The sequence below is a fragment of the Engraulis encrasicolus genome, chromosome 24 (genome assembly GCF_034702125.1).
Source record: "Engraulis encrasicolus isolate BLACKSEA-1 chromosome 24, IST_EnEncr_1.0, whole genome shotgun sequence".
NCBI classification, from domain to species: Eukaryota; Metazoa; Chordata; class Actinopteri; order Clupeiformes; family Engraulidae; genus Engraulis; species Engraulis encrasicolus.
The window spans coordinates 4287439-4297325 of NC_085880.1; the positions used below are offsets into that span (position 1 = coordinate 4287439).

Here is a 9887-nt window from a genome sequence, read left to right on the forward strand (position 1 = left end):
TAGTGCGCTTTGGGAACGTAAGAAAGGCTTCCCTGCTTAATTTTACATCACTGTTGACATCACTGGGTCTCCCAGTTGGTCCATAGAGAAGGAGCGGCAAGACCCACTGACAATGGCGCTGTCACTCCTTCACTGGGAAAGAAGGGCGCAGCACATTTTCAACGCAGCTATTTTTCATTATACCTCTACTCATTCTGTGGTCAGTTCAATGCAGCCTATAGGCCCATTGTATTCAAAATGATGTTCATTGCCACTGCAAGGCTGGTTTCCTGTCCAATATCTGGTGGCTGTTTCTAATGAAATACACCGACAGTGTCAGCTGATGAATGACCCGTTTTTCAAGCATTTTCCCAACCGGCTTTACAGAAAACAATCTCCCCATTGTTTACTACAAACCCACATTCCTACTGTAATACTGCTTAATCTTATGGGCTATTTGCATTTCCTAAAACTAAGACATAGTCGAATTAGCTGAAGGATTGGACTATAAGGCCTTCAGGAAATCTTGGGACATTCCATTCAGGTGGCCATCACAGTCAAGAAATAAAACACAACACACAGCATTTCTTAAATATTCATATTTATATATATATTTATATTATATACTGATCACTTCTGTCCATTCATAGATACAAAATATAAGAAATACATGTTGCACTCAGACTTCTCCAGCTCAAGAACAATCAGTGTTGGGTGGGGGGGCATTGTCCATAGTACGTATCCCTCTGAAACGCATGGACCCCATCAGTCTCTATACATATCAAATGATCTTAAATTACATAACGCTCCATCAGTTCAACAAACAACAGAAAAAAAACAAGTCCTTGGTGAGATCTTCTTTTGCTGTAAAAAGCAACATTTTTTTTGTCCTTCATTCACACCTCAGATTTCACTCACACAGAGACATCATCATCCAATAGCATTCCACATCGCATCTCAGACAGTGTAAGGAGACATACAGTACAATCATGCATCATACAATGTACACATACAAGTAAAAAGTTGGACGAAGCCACAGACCAGAGGAGGGAAAGTGTGTGCGTTAATTCATGGAAAAAAAGAAAGCAGGGAAAAAAAAGGAAAACATTGTAAACATCTGAGGCGCTACCCCTACTTCACAAATGCTAGACGGCGGAGCCAACATAATGGATTCAAAAGTACTCAGTAGAATTTGAGAAGGGCTATTGAAATGAGATCTTCAAAATGGTTTCCATTGCTTTTGGTTAACATAACCAAAGGGGATCTGTTACGGTGGTTGAGGAATCAAACAATAGCAGTGATTTTCTTTTAATAGCAATGAAATACAACTTCCCTTTCTGGAAACACAACTGGAGGCTGTCAGTAACACACATTCAGCGAGGCAAAAAAAAAGAAGCATTTCAACACTTTCCAACCTGGACATGCTGGTAGAAGACAGCCAAACACAGAGGCAAGAAAATGGCTTACAATATCTTCTTGCTTTATAATCTTACTTCCTAGAGAGTTGCGACCTCTAAGGCCATTTGGAATTTTGGGACAGGAATCAGGAACTGTCCAAACGTCGTAAGGATCGAGCCACCCAGGGGCCCTCTCCTAGCACTGATTTTTTTTCTTCTTCTCATATTCAACAATAACAATATCAACAGGAGTAAACCTTCCTGACTTTTTAAGACATTAGAACATCTTTCATTGTATTTCACTATATTACAATCCAAAACAATGACATCTTTTTATTATCGAGACCCAAGAAATACAAGCATCATCAACAGTAACAAACAAACAAAAAAAATTTCAGTCACTACTTCGTTCAGAAAAAAATGTTAAGATGAATAAATATATCTCAGATGTAGGCATGGGTGACCGTAGTCTTAAGACACATGTCTACACAAACGCCAGGTCAACACAGAAAAAACGTGTCATTTCCGAGTCATGTCCAAAAACACACATTTCTTATAGCAATGGCCCCACAAACACTTCACCTACCGCTCAAATGTACTCCCACATCAGCCAGACACCGCGCTCTTAGAGTCACACTATACGGATTTGGTCCATGAGCAAGAGCAAAGCACAGGGTCAGAATAGCAAAGAGCAATTTGATCAGGAACGCAAGACCCTGAGGAGAAAAAAAGCACTGTTCGTATGATAGTGGTGTGTAGGTTTTTTTTTAAACACATGCAAAGTACCGCCACATATCTCATGCCTATCAGCCAAGATCACATACAATCGTGGTGGTGGTGGTGTCTGTGTGTGGACTGTGGTGCCTATGGCAGGGGTTTGTTGACTACGGAGTGTGTGTGTGTATACAACACACACACACACACACACAACAGCGTTCGCCTGAGAGATTACCAAATCAATCTCTGGGATTAGTATCGCTGAGCAACCTCCTGCTGAATGGCATCTTTCCGCCAGCAGTGGCCTAGAAGACTCAAACAGCAGGTGAGGGGTGTGTGTGTGTGTGCGTGTGCGTGTGTGTGTGTGCACGCCTGCGTCCATGTGTGTGTGCTTGAGCTAATTCATTACCCAAAGCCACACCAGTGATCTCTCTATGTCTGTCTGTCTGCCTGTCTTTCTTTCGCAATCCCTGTACATTTTTTTCTGGTATCTTTCTCCCTCCATTCACAAACTGGGGGGGGGGGTCCAATGCCTGTGCTCAAACAGCATTGAGAGAAACGAATGGTGGACTGGGAACGAGGCTCCAGGATGATGCCACATGAGACACAGCCAAAATGAGAGCGATGAGGCACAAGACGCAGCCCTTAAGCTCACTGGACACTCCAGACAGATGGATCCGTTTGGTCCGTTTAAGCCTGCACGCCTGTTTGTGTGTGTGTGTGTGTGTGTGTGTGTGTGTGTGTGTGTATGTGTGTGTAAGAGAGAGGAAAAAAAGTGTGCAAGAGTCAGAGAGAGAGAGAACAGAGGAACAAAAGATGAAGTGAGTGTCTGTGCGTTTTGAGCGGACGGCAAGAGTGAAATTGAAATATCAATCATTCATTCTTTCCAAACAAACAGCTGTCTCTCAGCGGCAAACAGCAAAACCACAACAGTATTAAGAAGCAGGTTTAGGGTGCCACCAATGACACACGAGATCCTCCTTCTCCAACCTCTCCATCTCCTCTGTCTCTCAAGTCTACAGGTTGTCCTCAGGAGCAAGTAGATGGGTTTGCGCGTGCGTGCGTGTGTGTGTGTGTGTGTGTGTGTGTGTGTGTGTGTGTGTGTGTGTGTGTGTGTGTGTGTGTGTGTGTGTGTGTGTGTGTGTGTGTGTGTGTGTGTGTGTGTGTGTGTGTGTGTGTGTGTGTGTGTGTGTGTGTGTGTGTGTGTGTGTGTGTGTGTTAGTGCTGGACTGTAGTTAGTGCTGGACTGTAGTGTTTAATAGGGTGCTAAGGTCAGGGGCATGGGGGGGGTTGTCGATGGGCATAGGGTGCTTTATCACTAGTGGGTGGGTGTGTGTGGGGTGTTTAAGTTTAAGGGTCACTATCACTGGATGGCTGGGTGGATGTGGGGGTTTGTCAAGGTCTGGCAGCAGACAGAAAAAGTGCAGTCGCAGTTACAGCGGGAGGGGAGGGGTGTGGTGTTAGCCTGCCTGTCTATTTGTCTTGGAGCACTCTCCATCTTGGAGGACTCCCATCTCTATCTCAGAGTGCAGACAGAGATATCGCTGGTCCGCTGTTGGGGAAGAGGCAGAGGCAGAGGCAGAGGCAGAGGCAGAGGCAGAGGCAGAGGCAGAGGACCCTCCCCACCCCCACCCCCCCAAAACATTAGAAACCCCACCCAATCTGAACCCCAACCTATCCAATCCCACCCCACCCCAACACGCTTCAGAGGCTAGCAGCTTTCACGACAATAATTAACAACAACAAAAAGAAACATTACCATTAAATCAGAAGTTTTACAGATCACGTAAACAAACAGAAACTAAAACAGGAAACAAAAACAACAAAAAAACAAGTAAAACGTATATAAACAAATACTTGACTGAAGCTAGATTGAAAACAACACTGCAACTACCAATACAATGATGGACAAAAACAAGTCTCAAACCAAATCAGCGACTCTGGAAAACAAAACTGTCCTCAGAAGAGAAAGATAGAGAAAAAAATGGACAAAAGTGTGTCGGAAAGGCATCTTGCGCTGGGCCATTGACCAGCGGCCCTATTTTAGAAATATATATTTAGCATATATACAGAACACTATTTTCATGTCATAGCTTCCAGCACTTGCTTGTTTTTTGTTGTTGTCGTGGTTGCATGTGACTTGGGTCTTGCCAGGCTGGTCCTGAAACGCCTGCTGTTTTCTTGTATCGCGTTGTCATGTCGTGTCGTGTCGTGTCATGTCATGTCGAGTGTTTTCAGTTGGGACTGGTGTATGCTGGCACGCCCCTCATGGAGTGCAGCAGTTGGGTGGTGGGTGGTGAGGGGTGTGTGAGTGTGTGTGTGTGTGTGTGTTTGTGTGTGTGTGTGTTTGTGTGTGTGTGTGTGTGTGTGCGCGCGTAGGGGAGTGGTAGTGCTAAGGTCATTCAGGACTGGTCCTAAGATGAAGAGCATGGTTCTAGGGTAGCGGTGGTGGGGTAGATCTCATCATGCGCCGTAGCTGAGAGGATGGCTTTAGGATGTCAGAGGGGTCCTCTCAACCGGCGGTGGAGTTGAGAATATGGTTTTAGGGTGGCTTTAGATGTGTGGGGGGTGTGTCAACTCCCTGTGAGTATGTATGGTTTCAGGATGGTTTTAGGGGGGAGGGTGTAATCTCATCCAGCTGAAAGTATGTGTGGTTTCGGGATGGTTTTAGGGTGGCGGGCGTCGTCATCTCATCCGGCTGCATAGCTGCTGAGGAAGGAGTAGAACATAGGCAGCTTCATGCGCTGCTGGTCCCGGCGGCACCAGGCGATCACCGTGCCCTCACTGTTGGCCGTGTACAGGTGGTGGCCGTCACACGAGAACGTCAGGCTGCCGAGAGGGAGGGAGGGAGAGAGGGAGGGGGAGAAATTGAGAAAATGATCACAGGTGCCAAGGAAGGCATGACCTGAAATGTACTACAGCACTAGTCTTTTGAATACATTCATGTTCATATGAATGTCAGGGCTGCAGAGGCGGGAGGGGAGATGAAGGGCTTTGACATCTCAAAGGTGCACTGTGTGATACTTTTAGTAGTTTACTTATAGAATTCATGCTGCCCATTCACAATTACCTTTTTCATGGATACTTTCCACCACTATCAAATTCTAAGTTTTAAGTATGACTAGGAAAATTGCAGTTTTCCTACTTTTCCGCCATTTTGAATCTTCAGAAAGACATTTCAGCTGTAAAACGTACGGTACTTTGGTCCTACTAGTACAGCTATTACTCTGCAAATATTAATGAAAAGGTCAAACTTGGTAACAAGCAGAACAGTGTCAATGAGCAACATAGTTCCAAAATCTAAGCTGGCCAACATCCTACACAGTGCCCCTTTAACTTAAGCACTCCCTGTCACACTTAGTTTAGACTTCTGAATGCATGAGCACTCTCCTTCAAAGCACATGAGCTACATAACGCCTTCATAAGGCTTGATAATGGCACATGCACTGTTCACAAATGAGATATTGCAGTACACAACAAATGAAAATGATATGATGGGAAAAGTTAGGTTTATAGTTTTATGAAACTGTGGTTTATTATGCCTACTTCAGAGACAACACGCATCACATCTACGTACATACACAAAACTAAAGACTATGGGAACTATGGGGTTTGGAAAGCAACAACAGCCAAAACAACATCAGTCATCTGCAATAGCTACAGCAATAGCCTTCTCGGCTCATTTCATCTCATCTGCGGGATACTGCCAGTGGCGGCCACATTAGCAGATACAGCTGCTCCATACATTCATCCTCCGGGCGGGCGTGGAGAGGAGTGTTGTTAAAAATGACACACTGTTACTGACACTGTGCCGTGCCCAGGGTCAGATTTCATTAAGTGGCGGATGGACTGACGGGCGGAAAGAAAACAAAACAAAATGCAAACAAACAAACACAAGAGGGTTCCGAGAGATCAATACCTGACGATGGGCTTGTTGGACTTTGGAAATGTGATTTCTCGCACAGGCTTCAAATCCCACGTGCTCCACAACCTTTGGTGAGGTTGGAGAGAGAGAGAGAAGTAGGGAGAGAGAGAGAGGGAGAGAGAGAGAGAGAGAGAAAGAGAGAGAGAGCGAGAGAGAGAGAGAGCGAGAGCGAGAGAGAAAGAGAGAGAGCGAAAGCGAGAGCGAGAGCGAAAGCGAGAGTGAGAGCGAGCGAGCGAGCGGGGGGGAAACAGAGAGAGAGAGAGGTTAAACAGAAGAAAGAACAAAAGAGCAGAATGAGCAACAAACAAACAAAAAAAAACCAACAACAGCAAACATGCAAATGCACAGTATATTTGCTACACAATCACAGGCAATACTTAGCAGTTTGTAGCATGTGTGTAGTGTTCTTGTGCGCACGGCCTAGCTGGACTGGGCACACAATACCCACATGTGGCGCAATGTGTAATGTGTGGATGTCTGCAGGGCTGCTGTTAGCTGTGGCCAGACCTGGGACAAAGTCATCTGAATCCCCCCCCCCCTTACTACAATCAGGGTTCCCACCCCTTTTTCATGAACAAATTCAAGCACCACATTTTCAGTTTTCTACCACCTTTAAATAGGTTGTGTTTCCCCGGAAAAAATTGTGTTTTTAAGATGCTATTTCCTGCATTCAAATACATTTGTGGGTGTTGAATGGCAAATCCCATCTGACATCTCACTACCTCAGATTTTTTATGTACCATAACGATTTATTTCTATTATTTGATTCATTGAGTTTGACTTGACTTGACAATTTCAAGCATTTTCAAGGACTTCACCAAAAATTCAAGCTTTTTCACAACCTTGAAAACACTTAATTGAAATTCAAGCATTTTCAAGGAATTCAAGCACCAGTGGGAACCCCGTACAATACATGCAATGTGCCGAGGACCCCTCTCTTTCCCTGGGCCCGGGGCAACTGACCCTTTTGCCCCCACCCTCCCCCAGCATGCTTGGATGTCTGTCTGACCTGACGACGCCGTTCTCCAGTCCCCCGGCGATGACGTTGACGGACACGCCCTCCGGCTGATTGGAGAAGGCCACGGAGCAGATGATCTCGCGGCAGTGCACGTGGCCAATCAGGTCGCCGTTCACTGTCCACAGACGCAAGTCACTGCCCCCGCCCACTGGGAGAACACAAGAAAGCACAATGAATGGACACGGACAAGAACGCACACACACACGCATGCACACACACACACACACGCACACACATGATCACAAACCAAAAGTAATGAATAGCAGAAACTTCCCATGAACATGATACCATGGAGTATCACAACTCTTATGGGTGGCGGTGACAATCACAGGCATCATTTTAATTTGCTTTGATTTCAGTGAAACTATGGATTGTCATTTGAGAAGAATATAAGGTGGTTTCATGTGTTGAAGAAATGTATGATTTGCAGCACAAAACCGATGCTGGCACAGAAAATGTCAAACAATCAGTTATTTTCTTGGTTAAGATCATAAGATCATCTTGCATAGCGAGACCCGAGATAGCAGGCTAATCGATAAACAAAACAACAACAAGCGCTTTACTAATCTGCCATTTGGATTTGCTGGCTTGGCATTCACACTCTCTGTTCAATATTTCACCAACGGAGGAACATTTTAACATTTCACAATCGCCATGCCTGGTCATAAATTATTCAAATGTTTTTGAATGCATCTGTGAAAGTTAATAAGAAGTGTCAGTCCTCTAATAGACTACACTATTCTACTCTGGTCATGCGAACGCAAAACACATGGTGCAATAGTCCTCGCAATCTTGACATCAGTTCAAATGGATTCTCAGCCTCTACAACATCAAAGAAACACAATCAATAGCTAAAATACATCAGCTCGAATATTACGGTGCTGGAGGCACCAAATTAACTGCCCTCTGCTTGTTTATATTTAGAACAGCTCATGCAGTTTTACATACCGATAGAAAAGAAACCACACAAAATCACACACACACAACACAATGACCACCCTCCATCTCCATAGGCTGCTACACACACACACACACACACACACACACACGCACGCACGCACGCACGCACGCACGCACGCACGCACGCGCGCGCGCGCGCGCGCACGCACGCACGCACACACACGCACGCACGCACGCACGCACGCACGCACACGCGCACGCACGCACGCACGCACACACGCCACCATAGTATGCAGTTGCAGAACAGAAGAGATTTACATACCCGAGTCACAGACGGTGGCAATGTCACCGGTGGTCTCGCTGGCTGAGACGGCATTGACTGGACTCTTGTGGCCTGTGAGGCTCTGAACATAGCACAGTCTGGAGGAGAGGATAGAATAGAATAAATGAAATAGAATAGAATAAAGTAGAATTGAAAAAATATAATGCCTTCTATTTCCAATATTCACATGGGCACTTTACTTTATACATGTGCACAACGAGACCGAAAGCAACACACTTCAGTGCAGACATTTAGAGGGAGAGGAAGAGAGCACACAGAACACATCACATCACGCCCTTAGCAGCAACGGGGTCAACACCATTTAGCATTCAGGTACCGGTACCCCTCTTCATGTCAGCTGACCAACACCATTTAGCATTCAGGTACCCCTCTTCGTGTCAGCTGACACAGCGGATTAACACTATTTACCATTTGTGTTCCCTCCTCATGTCAGCGGATTAACGCTATTTACCATTTGTGTTCCCTTTTTATGTCAGCTGACCAACACCATTTACCATTAGGGGTGCAACGGATCAAAAAACTCACGGTTCGGATCGTTTCTCGGATCAGAGTCACGGATCGGATCATTTTTCGGATCAGCAAAAAAAACCAAAAAAAAAAACATTATTATTTTATTTTTTAATTGATAACAGAAATAAACATAAGCTGTGTCTTTGTTAGGGGTGGGCATAGATAATTTTTTGAATGTAGATTAATCTCATTGCAATTATGAAATTAATCTAGATTAATCTATATCAAAATGTCTAATTGAGAATATGCACACTACCAAAATAATGGCTTAAAGTCTTGTGACCTACTGACAGATGGCGCATAGACCAGAACTCATGTCCTTAATTGTATCAATCTTTTATTGAAACACAATTGCCTCAGCGGTTCAGCATTTCTGAGAGAGAGAGAGAGAGAGAGAATCGGCATTGACTGTTAAAAAGGGCAGCGGCTGCTTTAAGAAGGCGGAGACTCTGCAGGGACATCAGAGCGCACAGAAAGTCTAACCAGATGATTTAACCTGCTCGCTGTCCTGAGAATGTCAGGAGTCACAACACAAAATGAATTCAGTTTGCCAAAGTTTTATATCACACGCGACAATCGCGGTACGTTACATGAGCATATCTCACTGCGTCGCAAATGCGCTGAACTCAACCGATCGCAACACAAACTTAGCGAGAGTAGTTCTAGACATTGACAGTTTGAGTTTGACAGTCAGTCTTCAAAATGCATGCTATCGCACGGACTATGGCACAGGCAAGATTTTGGGAACAGTTTGTGTTGTTTGTGTTCCATGCAGTGCGTGAGGTAGACGTCCCAAACGACTAGATTGAACATGCGCACAATTTCATAAATCAATCCGCGGACCATGTGTGTGCCGAACCGAAATGATTGGTCCGAACGGACCACGGATCAATGATGATCCGTTGCGCCACTATTTACCATTCATGTTCCCGCCTTATGTCAGGGCAGAGGGGTGGGGGTGGGGGTGGATGTTCACTCCATCACAATGACCCCAAAACCAATCCCTATTTTTCAGTCACACAAAGACACACACACACACAGACGCGCACGCACACATACGCACACAGACGCACACACAGTGACACCCAAGCACACAGT

The 9887-nt window shown here is 45.1% G+C and overlaps 1 protein-coding gene across 4 annotated transcripts in view; it reads right to left on the minus strand.

Annotated features, from left to right (window-relative positions):
* Nucleotides 1-3769: 3769 nt before the first annotated feature.
* The window catches only part of lyst (lysosomal trafficking regulator), a 171764-nt gene continuing 165646 nt past the window's right edge, over nt 3770-9887 (minus strand). For all 4 annotated transcript variants that reach the window (XM_063191578.1, XM_063191577.1, XM_063191579.1 and 1 more), the window contains 4 exons: nt 8259-8356; nt 7028-7184; nt 6013-6084; nt 3770-4922 (listed from right to left, as the gene is read on the minus strand). In XM_063191578.1, the coding sequence (XP_063047648.1) occupies nt 4784-4922; nt 6013-6084; nt 7028-7184; nt 8259-8356 (466 nt within the window). In that variant the 3' untranslated portion in view covers nt 3770-4783. The remainder of the gene's footprint in view (nt 4923-6012; nt 6085-7027; nt 7185-8258; nt 8357-9887) is intronic.